Genomic DNA, 23,209 nt, shown 5'->3' on the forward strand with positions numbered 1-23,209 from the left:
CCACTGCACCACATGTTCATCGCTGATGAATTCGCCAGTCTGGCACAAAGGCGTCGTGAGTTAAGTTTCAGCAATCATTTAGGGTTCTTCAGTTATCAGTGTATAATGCAACCACTGCAACACTATCAAGGAAAGGTTTGATAACACTAAGTAATGAACACTGATTACTGGTTTGTTACAATAATTGAATAAATTGCTTATGTTATTTTTTTACATCCCATACAAGAGTACAAGGCTTTTTTTTTTTTTCTTTGTGATTAGTGACAAAGAACACTGGTGATGTTCATTATGTGAAAGCAGGGAAAAAGAGGTGTGTCTGCCATACATGATACTAATGATGAAACATACTTGGCAAGTTCGGGTAGGTAAATTCAGTTGACTGTCAGCAGAGGGCAACACAGGCCTCATTAGTGAGCAAAACCAAAAATAATTATTAAAATAATCACACCAACTTTTTACTGTCATTGAGAATAAACCCCACCATACACTTGTACATTTACTGTAAAACCAAAGTTCTAGAACTATTAATCTTTTACGAATTAATTTTGAATGCCTATGCAAACATGTATGAGGAAAGCACTGCAATAAAGGCAATGGCAAATACATTCTCTTTGACTAAAATACATCAACTTTTAGGTGTTTACTGCATAATCTGCTATGTCCAGCTCACTTCATTGTATCCAAAAGCTGTTACTCTGTGAAGTAAGTTTTTGTAATATTTCTTTTCCTTAACTCTGTGTATACCAATAGCTCCATTTGTCATCCAAAAGACTAGCTGGGTATACGAAAAGTAATGCAGTACCATGTTGAAAATGAGTTTTATAATTTTTTGTTGTTGTTGTTCTCTGTTAGCCTTAGGTACGATACTCTTTTACCCCACTCGCTGTGTCGCACTGCCTTTCCCTAGCTATGTTTTCTCAAGTAAGACCATGTCATAACTAAGGTTAAAGTTTAAAATCACGTGAATAGCATCTGCTTTTTCATCAGGTTCAGGTCTAGGAGGAGCCAAAGAGCTTCTCCAGCTCTCCCGAAGGCCGGCTCTGTGTCCCTGTCCCACGCCAGCAGCGCAGCAGACGCGAGTGGGCACCGTGGGGAGGCCACGCCCGGCACAGGGACCCCAGGGCAGTGCCCCGGCGCCCCTTTTCGGATGCCAGAACGGAGCAACGCCCCAAACGTGGCAGCAGCCTCCGCGGCAGCTCTGCCTTCACACCCGAGGCTGCTGAGGAGAGCAGGCGATTTCCACGGCCGTTGCTCCCCTCCGAGGGTACTTTCACCCTCGCAGTGGGCCCGGCGGGCAGCGCAGCAGCTCACACTGAACACGCCCCCCCCCCGCCCCTCCTGCCACCCCACGGCTCTCTGGCCGCGGGCCCCCCGCCCACTGCGGCAGCGAGCGGGGCTGCCCACGCCCCGAGGCGGGTGTCCGCCCGCAGCGGGGCGCTCCGCCGGTGCAGGGGCTCACCGGGAGCCGCGGACAGGGGCCAGCCGGCAACCGTTTGCCCTCGCAGGCCGGCCGGCCCGCCCGCCCGCCCGCTCGCAGGGATGGCGGCAGCGCGCCCCAGCTCCGAGCAGGACGCGGGAGGGAGGCGCCATGTTGAGGCCCGCCGCGGAGGTAACGGCGCCGGCCCCGCCGCCGGCCTACGGGGGTGGAGGGGAGCAGCGTCGTGTGTTTGGCCCGGGGGCAGCGGGAGTGAAGCGCGCAGCTCCCCCTTCTTCGGTGTTGCCGGTCGGGTGATGCCGGGGAGACACGTCCCCGGGCGCTGGGGGTGAGGTCTGCAGGGGTGGCGGGGGCTCCCCGCGGCGCCGTAAAATGGCGCCCAAAACCGCCCTGCTTCTCCCCAGCCCCGGCTGAGGCCTCGGGGGCCAAAGGGGGACAGGAGCAGCGGTGTGGGCTCCCTGAGGCGTCGGGGGCGTCGGTAGGTAGGTCTGAGGGGTGTGCCAGGAGTCAGGAGGGGCGGTGTTTCGCGCCTAAGTAAGACAGCGGTAGCTCGAACTTAAGCTAGGTGGGTCTGAGGATATGTAGGAGGAACAGACCTGAGGAGGTTTTCATGAAGGAGTTGGAGAAAAAAAACCCCACAGAGTTAGCGTACCTATGCCATTACTGACTAGCATTTTGGAGCACAGCTGCTGTGTGAACCGGCCCAGCCGTTTTACGGGAGTGATTGCAGGCTGCTGCCTTGTTTCTTAGGCCCGTGCCTGGGATGAAGGCTACTGCATGGTGTTGGTCAGCTGCTGGTGTGGTGAGGCCGACTCCGGACCTCTTCCAGACGAGCTGTCACCTGCCGCTGGCCTCCACGCCAGGCGAATGTCAGCTGCTTTCAGACAAATACATAGGCTGGGCTGCTCTTCCCAGCTGTTGTAATTACCTGACTGATTTATATCATAAGTGGCTGTAATTGCAATTGAAAATTGCAGAATAGATATATGTAATGGTAGTATTGTAGGAATCTTTTAGGTATTTATTACGTATGTCTTGAGATAAGTCAAATGGTGGCATAAATATAGAAAGGTATTAGAGAGTTCACACTTCCAATGTAATATTATTTTTAGTAATTAAATATCTAAAAATCCATTTAATTTCAGGTGCATTTCACATCTTATTTCAACCAGTACATCAGGTGTCTGATCAAGACTCTCAAATGTTTAGATGTTTTGTACTTTCACATTTAAGTATTCATGTTTTAGCAAAAGGAATTCTGGCAGACACTAGTAATATCTTACAAATACCATTTGATTATATCATACACTTTCTCTGTTGAGGGGTCAGAAATGTATGTGCTTTTCTGCATACAGGATTTATTTTTAAAGGGGAAAAGATACATAATTTTTCAGTGGAAAACCTGTAAAAGAACGATAAAACACTATTTAATGTCTCTGACAATGGAATGACAAGCAGAAATAGTATTGAGCTGAAGCATAACTAAAAACTGACCATTAAAGCAATAAAAAGTCTGAGTTCATCTCACTAATGATCAGAAATTCACAAGAGTTCATAAATTATGTTTTTATTACTCGTGTTCTATTTTTATATTAATTTGTCATCACAGTTTGCCATAAACAGACGTTGCAGACAACATTTGCTTGTAGTATGCTAGATTGAAGTCTTTGCTAGCTCTATGTGAATAAGAATAATCTTTAAAGCTATTTTGTCAAGGAAATGTATTCAAGAGAAGGAAATGCCTGTTCCTCTCCAAAATTATTATTATTTTATTTCTAAGTATTAAGTGAACAAATGTACTTTGAATAGGTATGTCTTAAGCACATTTTTGGTTGTTGATTTAGGCTCCTATTTGCAAGCCTGTGTGTTTTGCTGGACTACACCACAAATGCAGAAGCCTCCTGAAAGGATATGAGATCTACCTTAGGAAGGCTTTGTTTAGATTGAGGCTGTCCAGGTTTCGAATCAGTGCATCTGCAAGAGGATATAAACAATATTTATGGAGACTGAAAAATAAGTGGATGTGCAAGTATATCAGATTAGATCTGTCACTTAAAAGCAAATATTAAACCTGCAGCTCACAACAAGTTCTTCAATTCAGTAGGTTTGAAAAATAGCCCCACCCAATTAATTCCAGCTAGGTAAATGAACAAGAAATTCAGAAGGCAGTTAGAAAATAGTAGAGGAAAACTCTAATACCGAACAGGAACATGAGAAGTAACATCATTATAGGTGAACAGGGAAAGTATTGTCAGTCTTTTATAGTTACAGTAGAATGCTCAAAAATCTGATTTCCTCAAGTGCTGGGTCCTTGGAGCCATGTTGTACAAGATAGCATAACTTTTCTTTTTCAAAAAAATAAACTCCTAATAATTTCGTCTGTGAAGGAAAGGTGGGAATGCTGCAGGCTTACAGCCTTACAGGAAATGCACAACAGCACCCAGCTCTTTACTTCTGAAAGCATTATAGTGTGTAAGCCAATCTCAGTGGATTGAGGATTTTGAATTACGATTTCCCAGTGTTTGGAGGACAGCATTATGAATGTTTCTTGTGCACAGACTTTGAGTAGAGGGAGTAGTCCAGGTGTCTGATGCGATCCCAATGGTGGGGCATGTGCCTCATGAACTGTTAGCATTACCTATATAAGGCAATACAGTTAATGTATGTTGAAGAAACCAGCTTCCTTTTGAAACGTGTTGCACCTTTGCTGAGATTATTTGGCTGGTTTGCTGTCCTAAGTGATTTGAAGTATGAATATGATCATTTGCATCCATCCAGATGAACAATTTAGGAGACTAAACTGTATTGAATTAAAATAATTAATAAATGGTGACACTAAACTGCTTAAATCATACTGGTATCACCTGGGATGTTTCCTGACTGAGGAAGAATACTTACAGCACCCTCTTGCTGTGGAAAAATAGTGAAATATTCTTCATATTGTCTTTCAAAATTAACAGTAATTATTTTTTGTTTAGAATCTGTTACTGTTGGAAAAACATGAATGTTAAGAAACGAAGCAATCATTTCACAAAGTGCAGATAATTTTGCACAGTGAGTTTTGACCTGCTGGAAGCTCCAGCTACTACGTCATACTGGCAAGTAGTGGGAAGCAGCTGAGAGAAACAATATTGTTGTGGCAGCTTTGATAAGACTTTTAATAAAAATCTGGAAAACGGGAGAGAACCAATTTTTCATGAAGAATTTGTGTGACCTTGTGCCTGAACCTGAAAGCATGATTTTGGATAAAGTTAGTCACTGAAAAATCATCTGCTTGGAGATTATAGAAACCATGTAAGTGTTTCTTTAAGTGAAATGGTGCAAATTTTAATGAAAATATAAGCAAGTGTTATTTATACATAATTTCAAATAAAACTTAATGACAAATCTCTCTGAACTATATGCATTTCATTATTGCTCCATTGAATCATAATGTATTGTGAGTCTGTATAGCTGTCCTGTTGTAGAAGACATAGCTAGTATTTCCACTTGATACTTGAAATCTGTAACTTGTTAAAACTTTGTCTGTTTTTTTTTTTTTTAATTCCTTATAAGTATTTTATTAAAAAGGTTAACCTTATCAATAAAGATTTAAAATTAGTGGAATAATGTATTGCTTGTAACATTTTCAGGGTTTAAGATGTTTTGTCTATAACCAGTCAGTTCAGTAGAAAAATTCACATGGGTAAGGCAGACAAGATACAGGAAAAGCTAAAATATCTTCCAAAGAGAATCTGTTTAGTTCTAAATGAAATTATTACAAGAAACCATTAGCAAGGTGACATCTCTGCTGGGATGTGTCTGTCCACTGTAATATCAGCTGGAGCTCCTAGAACTCAAAACAGCTGTAGCTGTTCAATTTGTAAAGAACTTTCTCATCTACTTTTTGCTGTGAGACAAGTCAGAGGTGGTACTCATCTGGTGTAGCTCTAATATTTTGAGTCTTTTTCTGATCTCCAGCTTATTTACTGAGGTCAAACGAAGCCAGTGGCTAAGCAGTCTTGTGAGGGAAATAGCTTTTCCTATCTCATTAAATCCATGCATGTTTGTTTGATCTTATTAGAAAAATGTGCTGACAACTCTACTTCAGGGTTGATCCCTGAGGCTTGAGAACTTCGTTATGCAGTCTATTGATTTTTTAATTATTATTTTTTAAAGGAAATAATTCTATTTTAATTAAGAATGGGGGTTCTAGGACAAGCCACTCCAAATCAAGATTAAAAATTTGCTTTGTAAAAGAAGCTACTATGTGCATCTTCACATGAATGGGATGTACTCTGCACTCTCTCCCCTGCAAACTCCTTCTCAGGAGGAAAATGGTGGGAGAACGGTTCCGGTGAGGGAAGCACAGGGTAGAGACAGTCTAGCTTCACATTAGTTAAGAGCACTGTAGTTCAAGTAGCCACTGATGCAAAAGATGCAGAACAAAGCTATCGCTCTATCAGACTACTTTCCATTATGCACAAACTCTTTCACCAGATGTGCTGGAAAATTTCTTGGAACAATGTTTTAAGTAGTATGTTTACTTAAATTTCCTTCTCTTGTTCACGGTGGCTCTATTCTGTTGTTTGTAGAAGAATAAAAGGCATTTTGCCTCTGGCGCTACAGTGGTAGTATTCTGCAAGTGAAGTAGATAGTTTTGGGGAAAGGTTTTGCAATAATCCTGAGCTCACACACTCTGCTGCTTCTGAATCTTTGACTGAGAGGTGGCTCTCTTGGTCAGTGAGGTGTCAGTGGTCATGGACATCTGGCAGTAGTATTGTTGTATTGTCTCAGTTATTACTGTATTAATTTAGCTTTATTCATGTGACTAGTCTTCGAAGATTAATTTCTGTATTGTTCAGAAATTTTCAATGGTGACAGGCAGTCCTGCTGAGAGACTGGAAGAGCTCAGATTTTTGCCAAGATGAAATAAAAGCCCCTGAAAATTATTTCTTTGGGACATCTTTGATATTCACTCTCCCACTGTAGATAGGATGAAGGAATGTTTTTGGGTCTGGCGGCTGGCTGTGAGAATTCTCTGATTTCTTCTCGGGCTCCAAGTTTAAACATTTGATCATTTTAATTGTTTATATGGAATTTAGGTTGCCCAAAGCAAGAAATCTGGTGTTTCCAGGACTGTGCTATGCACCATCTCTGCTACAGCATTAACCACATTTTTGGCAGAAAATTTATTACACTGTGAGGAGTACTTGGCTGCTTCTGATCTTCATCTTGGCTGTGGTCTGGATTTTCTTCTGATTACACAGAAATCCTTGGAGAAAACAAAACATCTACATCTGAGGTTGGAATGAGGGAGGACTGGTGTTCAGCCTTCTCTACCCTCCCCAGACATTCATCCATGCTTACTTGGATGCATTCGGAGTTTGTCTTGGTTTATCAGTGGGAGTTAGCTCTGCTAAGGCAAGGTAGGCAATGGCTTTGAACCAGGCATGGCATATGGCAGAGATGGGGCATTTACCCCAAATGGTTTTGGAGTGAGCACAAGGCCTGGCATTGTAGTTAGCAGCAAGTGTCTCAGGCTGGGGTTTTTTGTTTGTTTTCTCCTGCTTAGTCATTTTACTGTTTAAAAAATTTTGATTCAACTTGGTATTATTACAGGAAGACCATATTTTAAACCAGATGTAGCCTGATCTTTTTATCCTTAGGAACTAACTGACTTACAAGATTTTTATGCATCACCATAATTCATTCTTGTATACACAAGTGACTCATTATACCATGCAGTCAGTGTGAGAGCTCCTAATAATTTGGCAAGAAAACACCTCATCAGCACAGAATTACAGAGTCCTATTGTAAATACGAGTCAATCTCTACCTTCTAACCTTCAGTAGACACTTGGAATTCAAACAGATGTTCTCATACATTGCTAAAGTTAAGCAGGATGGAAATGCCTTGTGTAGGTGTAGGACGGCTGAGGATGTTTATTTTCTACTGCACAAAATTGATACTACCATTTGTACTTTCGTTCTTGCATCTTTACAATAACAAAAATGCATGGTTTGTTTCATAACTTAAGGGAAAAAAAAATTCTTGGTTTTCTTACATCTTGGAACTAGGAAGACAGCAGAACAGTGCTGACTGAATACAGTTCAGCTAATTTTGCAAATATTTGTTCAGCAACATTTGCCAAATAGCATTAAATCGGGTAGAAAAGTGGTCAACTTCCAAATTTAATGTGTTGAATGAAAGAGCAATGTGCTGGACAGTGACTGGATAAGGGATGCACCATTTCCTTTCTGTCTGTATCCCAGCACCTTTAAATTTATAGGGTTGTTTGGTGGTGTTTTTTTTTGTTTTGTTTTGTTTTTTTTCCAAATTTAGTCAAATAGGTACCCTTCAAATGTGAAGTCTCCTAAAGGTCGTAGGGAAATGGTGTTATCTTTTTTTCTTAACAGGCTGGAGTTTCTCATTATGCACATTTCACAATACTCCATGGGTTTGCTGTGCTACAGCTCCCTCAAGTGGTAAAATAATTCCCCGTTTGGAACTGCAGCTTGCTTTCTGTGAAACGCTTTCTCTTCAGAAAGTTTTGAGGCTTCCCCCAACTTCCTCTTTGTTCTATCTTCCTTTATGTATTTTTTTCCCCCCTCAAATGTTGAACGTTATGGACAGCTGCTTACAACTGTGGAGTTATCAGAGAAGTAGAGCTGTGGGTTAAAGGTCTCTGTTCTGCAGTTGATCTGTTGAACCAGCTTAGGCAAGTAGTTTCACCCTGTAAGCCTCACTTCTGTCATCTGAGAACTAGAGAGAATGATAAATATTTGTAGATTGCCTAGAATATTTTTAATGCCTACTACTCAATTCTTTTTAAGAGTAACTCTTATTTCAATCAATGATTTTGCTTATCTGACATAGCAGAAAACTCAAAAATCACTTGTCGGTGAGCAGAGAACTGGCAGCTGTCTCGGGTATCAGACTTCCACTATTCTTTCTACAAAGTAACAAAATAAAGCCTACAAATACCAGAAGGTTTTGCCATCCTTCCAGTAAACACCAAAACCCTGATTTACAGCAGAAACATCGGAGTTCAAGGAACAGGAGTCTGAGCAGGAAAGAACTCAGGCTTGCTATACTTAGGTTCTCGGTGAACTTTGGCTAGAAAATACACTCCCGTATTACCACTGCATCAGCCATTTCTTGTTTCTCCCTATAAGAACGTGAAAAACATGTTTTCTACAGTTGTCTGAGGAAATGGTGTTGTGCCTTGATTAGAGAAGCAGAAGAGGTGCTTGACATCCAGACTTAATATGAAATGCTCTGCAGGATTCCCAGTATTAAAGAAGAGCTCTGCCTCATCCTTTTGAAGGAAGCTAGCAGTCATAAAATGAACCATTTACATAACCTTACATGTTCTTTATAAGCTCACAAATCTCTGTTTATTCTGATCTTGTAAAATAATGGTCTCTGTCAACCTTGGTGATGAATCTAGTCCTTCCTTGATTTATAGGACAACAAATGTATAAAGAGCTTTTTTTTTTTTTTTTTTTTTTCCCACCACACTGCCTTATAAATTGGAAGCTGAGATGAAATTTATTGACTGAGTAGTTAGTGTGGTATTTCAGATGTATGTATTACTTTTCATTTTGAATGATCTTAAAATCCTTTGCAAACTAGGTACACACAGCAAAGCCAGTGCCATTCCAAGAATGCTTTCCCCACAGAGACCACTCTATTGTCACTGATAGAGAGATGTTTATTACCTTTATTCAGTGGTTTCTCTGCTGGCTGTTTCTTGTGCTTCTGCCGGTTACCAGTGAATATCCCACTCCACTGAAGTAATTAATTATGATTTGTCTCTGTTGTTATATATTTTTGATGACTTATTTTTTCTTGTCAATTTTACCTAGCTTTGCTTTATAAGTTTGAAGGGAGTCATTCCATCCTACCTCTTTGCTGTATGTTGTATGTCTTGAGGAAAGTAGTATTTCCTCAGAAGTGATTGTTTTGATTTAAATGTGAGTAGTGTGTTAGGTGGTTGAATTTCCAAAATTATTTTTACGTCATTGCTCATATTTTGATGTCCACATTCTGGTTTTATATTGTTTATTTAGCTGCTGCCATAACTTTTATGTACTTGAATTTAATGTTGCATAAACTTGAAACAATCATTGCATGACTAAGAAGATCTTAAAATCTCTAATAATTTAATTTATTGCCTTAGTGCACGTGTGGGAAAAAGTCCTAAGGTAAAGCATACATACTGCATTTAATCCAATATAACACGGCTCTTACATAGCTGTTAGAGGGTTAAAGATAAACAAAACAGGTTGTCTTCGATCTGCCTATTAGGAAGAAAGCATCTTAGTGTAGGGTGATGGGTTAGCATATGTCAGCTCCTTCTCAGGAGCTGTAGGTGTCCGGTAAATGTAAGGTATTTCACAGTGAGTGTGTGGCAGAATGGCTGCATTCTCACTGCAGATGCCAAAGTGTGGGCTCTAGCTCTCCTCAGAGACATTGTGTTAGTCACTCTAGCTGTCAATGCCTACTCATAGCTGTGGAGCCAAAGGAGTCTTTTTCAGCCATATAATTTCCTTGTGTGAGATTGGCCCTGGAAACGGGCATGTCTTCACCTTGCCACTCTGGTGGGCTGCCTAGGGTCGCGTGGATAACCATGAACAAGGACCACTACCATAAAGCAAATTATATCTGTGGACCTTATGTAACATTTCTTACGTATGGATCCTCCTGCAATATTAGAAAGGAAACTTTCTATGAAGTATAGTTCTCAATGTAAGATCAAAATACGTCACGTTTGTCACAGGATAGAAGTGTATGCACTGACAAATTATCAGCAGAGTACTTTGTGTGTAGTAACTCCTTTCTGTGTCCATAGGTCTGTATGTACATGTTGAGAATTCACAAAGTCATCTTGCATTTGGATAAGTATATTTTATGGTATGTGTAGCATAATACAGTATATACATACGTAGGTATAGGAACGGAATAAAACTAAGTTTGAAGTGAAGTATGTTGGAAGGAGCAGAACTGATTCTAAGGCATAGGGCAGTTGTGCTGGTTGGGCATATAACCGTGTCATCTACTCTGCCCTAGATTTCATGAAAAACAGTAAGGCAGCAGATTATAATTTTCTAATGTCACCTACTTAGTGTTTGGGAAACAGGGAACTGTACTGATGGCTGCCCTATATAAGAAAACCTCTCTTTCCACTCTCACAGCCTTTGCATGTTCCTGCAGCAGACCAGATGAGTGGATGCAATTATATGTGCTTTTCATTAAAACAATGCATAGAGTTCAAATTCAGTATTTGAAAAATTCATCCTGTTTCTCTGATTCTGAAACTTCTTGAGTAGTAAATCAGTTTCTGAAATAGCCATTATTGAGGTTTTGGAGGACTTCAAAATGTCAGACAAGAATGAGCTGTTGAAATACAGGTCAAGTGAACGCAGAGAGCATTCACTGTGAAGGTTGGGTTGGTCTGTGGTTCAGGATAGTAGAAACAGATGAAGTTTTATGCTCTCTGTCCTTTTCTTTTGTGGAGCTCTGAGGCCCTACCTAAAGCTTGAACTTCTTTCCATCATGCAGAAAACAAGTTAGCTGGGCTGGTGGTCTTAGAAAGCAAGAGCATGCAAATTACCCAGCCTTATCACTTGTTTCCCCTCTCCCCCAGTGCTCAGGAGACTTCATCATGGAAACAGTGATGAGTTCCTTTAAATATGGGCATGTGTAGCTAGCCTTGTGTCAGTTTGTATCAGGCAGATGACTTTTTCTGGAGTAGAATAAGGATGTGTGCAACTTCAGACAAAACACTGGGCTTGTGCACAAATTTAGAAGACTAAGTCCTAAGAAAAGAGGAACACTTAACACTCACAGCACACCATTCAATTCTAAATTCTACATTTCTTTCTCCTTTTCAGCAAACAGAAGAATAATGTTAGTAGGATTAACACTTTTTGTGTGTAAATTTGCACATACCAATGCATTCAGCATTTTTTTGGTCAAAGGGCTTGTTTAAAAGGAATCAGAAAGAAATCTAATTCAAGCCATGAGTCTTCGCATTCTGAAATTCCCTTTTTGTTTAATGAATCAGAATATATAGGAGCATGCTCTAATAATGCTACGCCCATAACAAAATAGGTACCTTTTAGAATATAAAGGGATATGTCTTTAACTTCTAAGAATTTCCCAGAATAGCAGTTAGGAGTTTGTAGATGTCACTGTTTTGCAGGTGTCACTATTTTTGAGCTGCCCTGCCTTGATAATCAAACTGTAATATGATGTCAGAGCTAGCAAGGGAAAGGGCAGTGGTGGGGACCTCAGTTAACAGTTTAATAGTCCAACTTGTTTCTCTGTTAGCAGCTATAAAGAAAAACTTTTGGAAGAGATATAACATGTGATCTCTTGCATATCAAGAGAAAGGTTGGGGGTCATGTAGGAACCAGAGTGGCATTTTGGGCTTGAGATCCACTGAGTTATGTTGGGCTTACTTGCTGCGGAGTGGCCCCAAACCTTCACTTTACAGCTCTCAATAAAATGTCTTTAGCTACTTACTGTTTCGTAATTGAAGAAATCCCTAATATCAAGTTATGGTGACATATAAATTTCCTCAAAAGTCCTGAAAACTCTGATATCTCCACCAGGTGCTTGTAAAAGTAACTTAGGTCAGTGGTTTTTGGTCAGATACCATGCCCATGTTAGCTGGTTAATTTTATTATTTTGAAGTAACAAAGGCTTAAGAAAAAAGTCTGAAATGAAAAAAACAATTCACAAGTATGTCATCTGTCTGCTGTAGAAGTTAATATTAACTAAAAAAATGTGAGTGTGCAAGTTTTCTTATACTTTCCCACTTTGTATGTTTTATGGGTCATTCTTAATGCTTGTATTTTTTTTTACTTTGCATGTATCAATGATTTTTCATTATATAAAACAAAGTGACAAAACCAAACAAATCTGTGAAAAACATAGCTGTGCTACACATTGCTCCCTACTCCAAATCAGTCTTCTAATGCCAAAACCTATATATTTGATCTTAACTGAAGGGTCTGGTGTGAGAAACCAAGTGGAAACTTGCAGATTTTATTCAAAACAAAACCAGATAGCCAAACATCTCATCATTTATCATAAGTATGTGTGAAAAAATCTTGTGAAGTTAGGATATAGTTACAAGAATGACTGATTTCTGAAAAAAAAAAACAAAACAAAACAAAAAAAATCAACCAAAGAGACAACCCCCAAAGACCAGCAACCAGAGGAGCACCTTACAGTGCCGAGTTTTTGGACTGACTTGGATTTTTCTGTTATTCCGTATCCTTGCAACGTGTACTGTGTTCATTTGCAGTGAGATGCTTGAAAACGATGAAAAATGGAAGAAGACATTTAAATACAGGTTCCCAAAATTTGAGACATAAGTCAGTTTTTTTGAGGAAGGTTATTTTGCATATGCATTCTGGAAGGATGACAGCAATGATCACCATGGGTTTGAAGTCTTGCAGTAAACTTCTATGTCATTGTAACTTTCAGGTTAAATGAATGCAGTGTTTATTTACAAATCTGCATTTGGAGATTATTGGGAAGCTATTGCAGAATGTATTCAACAGTGTGGGATCATTATGTTATCCAAATACCTGTTAATAGCAGTAGGCCCAAGACATGTTTTTTAATAGACTTTAAATTTCTGTGATAGAAAAACAAACTGGTTTTCCGAAAGCAGCGTTCTTATTAAATTCAACTTACTGACACCAATACTGTAAAAACCCTACTAATATTTTTACTGTTTATCTGTATATGCGAGGAGGGGGAGATATGTTGTCTATAAAGCCTCCTTTTTATTTTTTGAAAAGCGTATCATTTGATAACAGTGTCTAGATTTTAAACATCAACAGGTGATCATCTGGTGCTTTTGGTGAAAAATGCTGCATTTCAGAACTCCTTCCTTCTTGGTAGCCCAGTGGTAGTAGAGACTACTAATGCACAAACACTGCAAAGCCTACTTGTAATCTCATACAGCCGAGTGGTTGTGTAGTTACGTACCTTCTTGTAGTTGTTGAGAATGTCCCAGTGAATTTCTGTTGTGGTGTGCATGAGTAGAAGAACAAGTATGACAAACGTTTTTGTTATGCTAGCAGTGTCTTTGTTAGTGTAGTTTTTGGCAAGACACAGTGCTTTTCCTTAAAAATTAGTGTCATACCCTACTTTTTAAATTGTAACCCTACCCCAGCAGAAGTCCCTGTGAGATCTTTCTGCCGGCATTTTCCTTGCACAAGTTAGACTAGCATGCCCACTTGTGTTTTTCCAGGATCCAGACTCCTCTGCATTTTGCATTTGCTCCACTAACTCCACTGTACACCATTTCAAGAAAAAGCTGGCAAAACCAGTGATGTATACAAATAAAATAGTGTAAAATAACATAAAAGAAAAAGAAAACCTTGTGAGAATATACTGAAAATTAATTAATGTCATAACTGCAATAAAGACGATAAATGTTTTCCCAATTTCAGGTTTAAAAATGTCTGACCAGAAAAATATTGTACACAGAGCCCACTGTATTGAAAAACTACTTTCTGAGAACAATTTCCAAGATATTGAGGATCATCTTAAAGAACTTCAAGATGTTGATATGACTGTAGAATATCTTCAGGGGACAGAAGTTGCCAAGGCTGTATACAGAGTACTCAAGAGCTGTCCTTCAGTAGAGCTGAAAAAGCAAGCAAAGCAGTTATTATCAAGGTGGAAAGCACTTTACAAGAGTAACTCTGTTCAGTCAACGCAAATTAAAAAGTCAGCTGCTGTGTATGGGAAAGAGGAAACTGAACGTCTCTGTGTGGTTTCTAGAGAGCAGTTGCTGTTGGAAGGGCCATGTCAGCAGGAGACATTAGGTGCTACTGGTTCTAAAATTTTGATCCCATCGCAAAGTGTTAAAAACATGGTACGTAATGATGCAGAAGGCAGCACGAATCAGCTTTCTTCTTTTGAGGAACAACACACCGATAATGAAGATTCTAAACTTCTTGTTAATGAAGCAAGTCTGCAGCAGGATCCAATGAGAGCTCTGAGGTGCAAGTGTACAGATCTTCTTTATAAAGCTTTGACTGGCTCTGCCAAAGATGAAGAAACTGATAAATGGCTAGAGTTATCTAAAGAAATTGAAGGACATATTTTTTCTCTTCATGGTAAAAATGACAAAAAGTATAAAAATTGCATCAGAAGCAAAATCTCTAACCTGAAGAACCCTAAAAATTGCCACTTAAAACATAACCTTCTTTCAGGGACGTTGAGTCCAAAATCTTTTGCTGAGATGACAGTGATGGAAATGGCCAGCAATGAACTGAAACAGCTCAGGGCTCTGTACACAGAATCATCTGTTCAGGAACATCAGCTTCCACAAGTTATTAATGGCACACAGACAAACAAAATAAAGTGTAGGCGCTGTGAAAAATTTGACTGCACTGTCACTATGATTGCCAGAGGAACTCTGTTTCTTCCTGGTTGGGTGCGAAGCACAAATCCAGATGAACAAATGTTGACTTATGTTATTTGTAATGAATGTGGAGAACAGTGGTATCACAGCAGATGGATTTGTTTGTAACACTATTCCTCTTAAGTGGTTTAGAAATATAGGTATGAGAAGGTATCTCTGTTGAAACTGTATAATTTAAAATTTTGTATTGATATTATGTAGATGCAGCCACTAAAAAGTGCAAAACCAATTTTTAAAAATTGCTAAGTTATTTTTGAAGGTGACTTGAATACATCTATGTGTTTTCAAGTATTGTCAATATGTGAAGAAATAAGAGGAAAAAAGGAAAAAATGGTGACGCTGTATCTGAGAGGAATATTCACTAGTAAATCCATTAAAAACACTCCAAATGCTGCAGTTTTTTTCAGGTACTGAGTACTTGGAATTTTCATTATCTTCAGCAGGATTTCTTTCACAGAACATAAGTTTCATTTACAGTAAACAAATTGTTTCCAAAACTGCAGTTCACATACTTGTGTGCATCGCAGAATGTTCAGCATGGATTCACTCCTTAATTAAATCACCTTTTGCAAGTAAGTGTTACGTTATTAAGTTGGTTTGAGAGGTAATGTCTAACAGGATAAAAAGGAATGAAAAATAGAGTGTAAAAGGGGGAGAAGGCAGCTATCAAATGAAAGCAAAAATTAAAATCTGCTTTAGCTTTTTATAGCTATTGGGAGGAAAATAGGACTTGTGACAATCTGTCAGTTTGCAGTTCAGATTTGCAAGGTAACATGATGTGTCCTGCAACTGTTAAATTAGTGCAGAATCAGACAATGGTTTATTTCAGAAAATTATGTAAATATATTATTAAATTTGTCTTTAATAAAGGCATGAAGTTAATAGGGGTTAATCACTTTCTGAATGGATATCCTCTCTTGAACTGGGACATCTGCCCTGAACTGAGCAAATTAATGTTTTTATATAATGCAGGTTATCAGGGAAAAAAATAATAGAAGGAAATCTAACAGCTAAAGTTTTTATACATGTATTTGTTTCAGAGTCAACAGGATTCCCACTGGCTGTATACTAGAAGCATTTATTTATCCAAAAATTTCACCTTAGTGTTCTTCTCACTCAAGGAATAGCCCTGTTTTTTTTTTTTCTCGAAAACTTAAAATTCAGAATCATCTATCTGAATACTTTGAATAGAGTATATATCAGAAGTCAAGATGTTTTTTCTCTGAGCTGGGAGAACCACCTGAATCCCAGTACCTTTCACAGCTGTCTGTTGGTCTGTAGAAGACTGTTCATACTGTGTGTCCCTGTGGGTCTTGCATTGAGTCCTAATTTTTCAAGCACGTGAATGAATCGACTCACAGACCTAAGGAAATGCAGTGAAGAGTAAGTCTGCCCTGCCCAAGAGGTTAGGTTCTTGCAGCAAAGCACTAGCACTGTTTGGAAACAACCTTCATAATGAGTTTCCTTGTTGGAGTATAGATGAGACCGTGAAATGGATCAATAAATTGCCAAAGTTATGCTTTAGGCACAGAAGAAAGTTTTGTTTCATCCTGTTGTATAAGCACAATAAAATCATGTACTTGGCATTAATGGAGGTATCTCTTACAAATGCACAACAGGCATTTCGCAGCTCAAGGCTAAAATGCACCAGCTGAGCAAAGAAACCTGGTGAGTATTTGCTGGAGGAATTAAGGGCAGTTCCTACGCCCACCCAGCTGTAACACAGCTGAGGCTGGTCAGCTTCTCTGGGCTAAGGCACAGCCCTGGATCTCTCCAGCCACGTGGCCGGTCAGAGAAAGGAGTTAGGGGCATGACATGACAGAATAGCTGCTGGGGAACTACAAGCCAGCCAGGACTAAAAATAAAAGAGAAGACAGACTTTTATCTGTCTGTGGTGAAAATGGTGCGTAACCTGATGTTACAAACAGGAACTTACTATTCTACTGAAAAAAAAAAAAACATTTCCATTTTGAGAAGTGTTAACAGTTAACTTTCAGCTGTGTGATTTACTGTGGCATTACCTAGATTTTTGTCATGTGCAAATGTGTGTTTTAGTGGAATTGCACTGACGTAAAACAGATATTAAAGCATTAGGCCAGACCCATGGTGTTCAACTGTATAACCGATCAGTTAATATCTGACCTTCCTTCCCTGCCCCTGTGCTGGAATTGATGATTACAAGTAGTCCTGCCTGTTTAAGTGGAAGTACTTCTGTGTAAAGCATTATTTTTAGCTTTCAGTAAAACCATAGGAAAGCAAACATTTCTGAGTTAGTGGTTCACAGTAAGTACAGAGTTGTGTGCTGTCAGTGTGGAGGTCATGGTCCTGTTGAGGAGAGCTGTACATCTCTGTTGTGGTGTGTCAGAACACTGTGTAGCAGGAGACTTGATTTCTGCTATGAGCAATGGACACTTGTAAATAACCTCTGCCTGCAGATGGTTTTGAAGCCATTCCAGTAATGTACAGTTCATCCAAGTTTTGTCTTGGCAAAGGGAAATGTTACAAGGCATGGACGGTGGTTTTAACAGAATATATTTATTTCAAGGGTAAAATTTGTACCTGTAATACTGACTACATTGCTGATGTAATGTGTAACATCATTTTCTTTGGAACTGCCCATCACTAATTGTATAATGCTACGCTCTATGCCCCAACATGACTGGGTTTTTTGATGGATCCATATTTACTGAGCAGCTAAGGAAATGTAAACAGCAGATATCCTAAAACCTTTTCAAATCATTGAGCAAGCCTGCCTCACTATGGATCTGAGTCAGCTGTGCCTGCAGCAGCATGAGGGTCGTTTGGTTCTAGCCTTTCGCATTTTGCCCTTTCTTCTAAGATGTAGAAATAATAAAATCGAGTTACCGACAACTGCAGTTGCACCTTATGGTATAGAAACAGCTGTCAGTAACTACATATAGTCAAAAAAATAGATTGTGACCATGCCCCTTTTACAACTGTCCCTTAACTCTTTTCCATGTGTTTCAAACCAAGAGCAGTCAGAACTCTTAGGGCAAGTCCTTGGTACCCTCGCAGTTGTAAACTGCATTTTAAAGTAGTTTTCTGTGGTAATACATTGTGAGCAGGCATTCCTCCATTGCTTGCCTTCTCAATAACAACTGAACCTGAGAGCCATCTTTGTAACAAATCCACTTACAGCTAGACATTAGAAGATGAGCATATATTTGTGAATTTTGTGAAATCCAGTAATCATGAAAAGCATTTCTGTTTCTGTTGAAAGAGATGGAACCTTTACTTTTATTCAGGAGTTACTTAGTCTAAGCTGCGAGCTGCTGGTTCAGCACACACAGAGTTGCTAGTTTCTTGGTATTACCTAAAAGCCAGGCACAAAATATGCTGCTGCTTGCCCAGATAGTAGTCTGGGACAAGGAGGAGATCTGGGAGTACTAGCAGAAAGGCGCAGAAAGTATTGGGAAGCAGGAAGAGTGAACTGGGCCCATTGCAAGTATGCTGAGGACACAAATCTATAGGAAATGAGGCTTTGGTGTTCCAGGGCTGGTGAAAAAGCTCATCTAAGTCCGGTTTCACTTTATGCCTAGTTCATGCTGATAAACATGCTGCCTGCAACTTCACATTTGCAGTTAGTGAAAGTGTAAACAAAATCATGAATTATTTTATTACCTTCTTAATCATCTTATGCCATTGGTTATTTTCACATTTGGCCATTTTTCCAACTGTGTATCCAAACCTCGTTACTTGAAAGGTTTAGTAGAAAGCAGATGTCACGTAGTGTCTTGTGGCACTATATAACAGAATACTGTACAGACATGAAGTGCCAAATATGAGAAATGGTCATTCAAGTAAATCATTGCTCTTATTTAAAGAGGTGTGGTCATAGTTGCACTAAGTGAAGTACTACTCCAGGTCAGAGTTTGTCAATAGGCTATATTGTCCCTACCCAGATTGTGCAACTGCACAGGCTTAAAATGTTTGACTGGATAAGATTGTATGCTTTGGCTCAAAATGGCTCTAAAAAGTCAACTTGCAACTACACAGTGTATGTCCTAGCAGGAGGGTCTAGATTACTGGAGTCCAGGGAGTACTGGAATCCAGAAAAAAAGAATTAAAGGAAAGCTTTGAAAAGTGAGACTCTTTTATGTTGTTAAGTAGTCTTTTTTTCAGTTTGTTTCAGATGGGGAAAAGATCTCTTACCTTCTTTAAGCAGAGACAGTTAATACTGGTACAAAGTTTAGCATATCCATGATGCTACTCCACAGAGGAACATGACATTAGAGGTGATCCACAGAGACACAGGACAAATGTGTGCCAAATAAGGCTAAAGTCTACACTTGTTTTCACTGGGTTTTCCAGAGACACTAAATTCAGCTGCTTCTTGAATCCTATGATTTAATAGTAGCAACAAGGAGTTAAACATAGATTGCACTCAAAGCTCAAGCAGCCTGTAGCTGCAGAACTTGTAATAGGTGCCTTAAGAACATGAGTTAAATTAATGATGAATTTTACATAACTTTAGATGTAAAAGCATTGATATTATTCTGAGAAGTGCTCTATTAATTGGCGTAGATGTTGCTTCCTTAGCACCAGTGACAAAACTGCTTCTGGTTCCTGGAGATCCACTGCTGGATCCGTCTCATTCTGTTCTGTTGAGGGCCTTTTGTGTCTTCCCTCACAACCCTCCTACTGTAGCACTTTTCAGGGAGGTACTGAGCTGCCATTTGTTGTTTATGACCCTTTCTTCCTTTCCAAACCAAAAGGAAATTTGTGCTGTTTATTGTTTATTTAAAATATATTCCTTTCTGTCAGCTGTGCTATGTACATTTGTTACTAAAGCCAAGAACTGCAACTCTTTAAACAAAAAAAAAAGAACAGCTCTTTTTCTGGCAAAAAGAAAAGTTACCTGGTAACAGGCTGTGGTTAAGGAGCAAATATGTTGAATTACAGTCCTTCAGGGAATCTTCAGGGTGTAATGGCCCAGTTCATTGAGTGCCTGGAAGATAAGGAAAGAAACAAGAGCACTTTGATAATTTCTTGGATCGCTTGGGGGCTGGCTTGCTGCATTCTGGTATTAACAGAGCCATAAAGGCAGATGACTTCATATCCCCTTATTTCGTACTGCTGTAATTCAGCCAGGAGGTGACAAAGTCATGTTTTATTGAGGCTATGTCATCACTTGCCAGGATGGGACAAAGTCTCCTTGCCAACTACAGATGGTAAAAAGAATTATTCACAAGCTCTATTATACAAGAGCTTTGCTGATACAGAACTTTCTCATACACACGCACAAAAAAAATGCCCTTTATTTGCCATTGGGATGTTATTTGTGCTGTTTGCTAGCACATGACATAACAACAACTATCTCTTCATGAATACAGCTCTGTGAATAAAATCCTTAAGGTGCAAAGTCAGCTTTCAGACGAACGTACACATGAGGGGTGGGTTGCTGCGCAAGAGGAGGGGAGCCAGGAGCGGCGGGTGGGCACGCAGGGACGGTGGCTTCAGGAAAAAGGGTCACAGCCCCACAGCACCCAAGCAAGAAAAGCAGGGCAGGTCTGGTGACGGTAATCGGCCAGAACTCCAGTGAGCACCAGACAAGTCCGTGGGGAGGAGGCCGTGGTGAGGTGGGGCTGTTGAATACGGGTTGGGGCATGAGCTGGGGTGCAGGACCGGGGCTGCCGGGATCGGACAGGGCCCGAGCTGAGATGTGGCTCCTTTTCTTTTGGCGGCAGGACCCTGAGGCAGCTGCCCCAGCCCCCAGCACTGCCCCAGCCCTTTCACAGCCACTGGGACGGTCAGGCAGCAGCCTCGGGCAGGGGCAGAGCCCACAGCACCCACCGTCGGGACCCTGTGCCGTCTGCAGAATTTAAAACAGGAGTGATTTTGGTGTACGTGTTCCAAACCACATCTTAGCTGGGCGTTTTCTTCTGTCTGTTCCTACGCACTGGCAGGAGTACTTCATGTGACCAGTCCCATCAGTGGCATTATTTGTTCAGCAGTTTTTCATTGTTCTACAGCAACTATTGGTTTTGTTACATATATGAGTAACAGTAACAGGGTGGACACATGGGAAAAGAGCCTTCAGTTCCTGATCATCAAGCACGCATGTGTGTGTTTTAACCCTAAGAGTAGTTCTATTCATACTCCATTATGACTATAAAATCGTAAGTGTAATAGGCCATAGTTACAGCACGGTTCTTTCCTATTTTCTTTTATGTTCCCATGTAAAAGAAATGACAGTACATCTTATCTCAGAAGCTTAAGATTTTTGTTTCTAACAAATTTTAAAATTTTGAGGGACCTGGACAAGCTTGAGAAGTGGGACCATGTGAATCTCATGAGGTTCAGGAAGGCCAGGTGCAAGGTCCTGCACACGGGTCAGGGCAACCCCTGCTATCCATACAGGCTGGGGAATGAGGGGATTGAGAGCAGCCCTGCGGAGAAGGACTTGGGGGTGTTCATTGACAAGAAGCTCAACATGACCCAGCAATGTGTGCTTGCAGCCCAGAAAGCCAACCGTGTCCTGGGCTGCATCAAGAGCAGTGTGGCCAGCAGGGCGAGGGGGGGATTCTCCCTCAACTCCACCCTCATAAGACCCCACCTGCAGTGCCGTGTCCAGCTCTGGGGCCCTCAACATAAAGAAGGACATAAAGAGGCCACAGAGATGATCAGGGGCTGGAGCAGCTCCCCTGTGAGGACAGGCTGAGAGAGTTGGGGCTGTTCAGCCTGGAGAAGAGAAGGCTCTGGGGAGACCTTATAGCGGCCTGCCAGTAATTAAAGGGGGCCTGCAGGGAAGATGGGGAGAAACATTTTAACAGGGCCTGTAGCCATAAGACGAGGGGTAATGGTTTTCAACTAAACGAGGGTAGATTCAGACTAGATATGAGGAAGAAATTTTTTATGATGAGAGCGGTGAAACACTGGTACAGGTTTTTGAGAGATGTGGTAGCTGCTTCATCCCTGGAAGTGTTCAAGGTCAGGTTGGATGGAACTTTGAGCAACCTGGCCTAATTGAAGTTGTCCTTGCTTGTTGCAGGGAGGGTTGGACTAGATGATTTTTAAAGGTCCCTTTCAACCCAAACTATTTTATGATTCTAAATTTCCTTAAATGTATCCAAGTATCTGAGAACCAGTGCTGTCTCAAGAAAAAAAGATGGTAGCTTCATCCCACAATGTATCAAGTACAAAATAGAGTAATTATTTCCTCCACTTCTAAATGCAGGGTTGTTTTTTCTTTTTAAATCAGAAAATAATGCCATAACTGATCAGAACTTATGTCTTAGAATCACCATCATTTAAAGAGGCCATTTTTCTACCCCTCCAGCATTTCCTTGTATTTTTCTTCAGCACTGGATGAAAGCAGACCCCAGTAAAAAAGTACTTAAAATTTTTCAAAGTCCGGCTTTGTTAAATAAGAATGCATCTAGTATTATCAGATTTGCCTCTAGCATGGACTGCCTTTTGATAATCCTGCTCCTGTCAGTATGAGACATTTCCTTTCAATGATACTGAGATCTTGTTTTCCATTCCTTGGGCCATGTTGTAAATCCGATCCAAAACAAGATGACTCTGCAAGTGGCAATTCCAATCCGATTGCATCTCCCTTATGATCGGAAGCATGTGATGACTGCTTGAGCAAACGGGTGTATTTCAAATGCTCTTTCCTTACGCCCGTCATCGCCTATTCCTCTTGATGATGTGGGAACCTCTTTAAATAAACTGAAATAATTTCTGTTCCTTACATTTTAATTACATTTTGCCCTATCCTCGTGGTGAGTTGTAAGAGCACAGAAAAGGCTCTTATTACCAGCTTCTTTAGACTGTTTTTCCTGTGGTCTTTTTATAAACAGTCAAGTTGAAGTTATTGTGAATGAATACAGAAAGAAATGTCTGACTACTCTTTTTAAATAGAATACTTTGGATTTTGGTTAGTTCCTTCACTGACACGTGTATTTTTAGATGTCTCTGCCTGTGAAGCAAAGCTGCCTTACAGTCGTGAGTTTCCTGACACGGGGCCCTTGCTGCGGAGCACAGTGAGACTACTGCCTTTAATCAGTAACTCTGACCTGCAGATGCTGTGTAGAGGCGTTTCGGCTCAGAGCACACTAGGGCGAACAGCCTTACCCTCCTGCGGTAGAACGGTGCTGCTCCACGTGTTACAGCTGGTGATCAGTGAGAGGTGCGGCCCTCTGGGGACACCGGAGCCGTGCGCTCGCTGTGACCACGGCTGTTCCCGTTACCGACCTTGCCGAGGCCAAAACTTTCGCAGGGCTGTGGCGGGACCCCCGTCCGTCCGTCCGTCCGTCCGTCCCCCCGCCCCAGCGGCGCCGCCCCGGCCCCGGGGCCACCCGCGTCCCGCC

The 23,209-nt window shown here is 40.7% G+C and overlaps 1 protein-coding gene and 1 long non-coding RNA gene across 5 annotated transcripts; one reads left to right on the plus strand and one right to left on the minus strand.

Moving 5' to 3' along the window:
* Positions 1 to 1,087: 1,087 nt before the first annotated feature.
* On the plus strand, positions 1,088 to 15,449 carry TCEANC (transcription elongation factor A N-terminal and central domain containing). Of its 4 annotated transcripts, XM_042788328.1 has the most exons (3): positions 1,088 to 1,609; positions 4,414 to 4,729; positions 13,894 to 15,449. In XM_042788328.1, the coding sequence occupies exon 3, from the start codon at positions 13,902 to 13,904 to the stop codon at positions 14,979 to 14,981; it is 1,080 nt and encodes a 359-aa protein (XP_042644262.1). In that variant the 5' UTR covers positions 1,088 to 1,609; positions 4,414 to 4,729; positions 13,894 to 13,901; the 3' UTR covers positions 14,982 to 15,449. The 4 variants fall into 4 exon arrangements, with proteins under 4 accessions (XP_042644262.1, XP_042644261.1, XP_042644263.1 ...); XM_042788327.1 differs by lacking the exon at positions 4,414 to 4,729; XM_042788329.1 differs by lacking the exons at positions 1,088 to 1,609; positions 4,414 to 4,729 and adding an exon at positions 1,782 to 1,917.
* Positions 14,006 to 23,192, minus strand: LOC122152932. The gene is made up of 3 exons (XR_006164909.1): positions 22,974 to 23,192; positions 19,753 to 19,842; positions 14,006 to 14,090 (listed from the first exon to the last, which is right to left on the minus strand). It is a non-coding gene; the product is annotated as an uncharacterized LOC122152932 (long non-coding RNA).
* Between the last annotated feature and the right edge of the window lie 17 nt (positions 23,193 to 23,209).

This window comes from Tyto alba, unplaced genomic scaffold (genome assembly GCF_018691265.1).
Source record: "Tyto alba isolate M040663 unplaced genomic scaffold, T.alba_DEE_v4.0 Super-Scaffold_14, whole genome shotgun sequence".
Lineage (NCBI taxonomy): Eukaryota > Metazoa > Chordata > Aves > Strigiformes > Tytonidae > Tyto > Tyto alba.

What these genes read in the sequence shown, in the direction of transcription:
- TCEANC (XM_042788327.1), top strand. Translation starts at nt 1,540, where the DNA reads ATGGCGGCAGCGCGCCCCAGCTCCGAGCAGGACGCGGGAGGGAGGCGC. An exon ending in TGTTGAGGCCCGCCGCGGAG is followed by an intron (nt 1,610 to 13,893) that starts GTAACGGCGCCG and finishes TCCCAATTTCAG; the next exon opens with GTTTAAAAATGTCTGACCAG.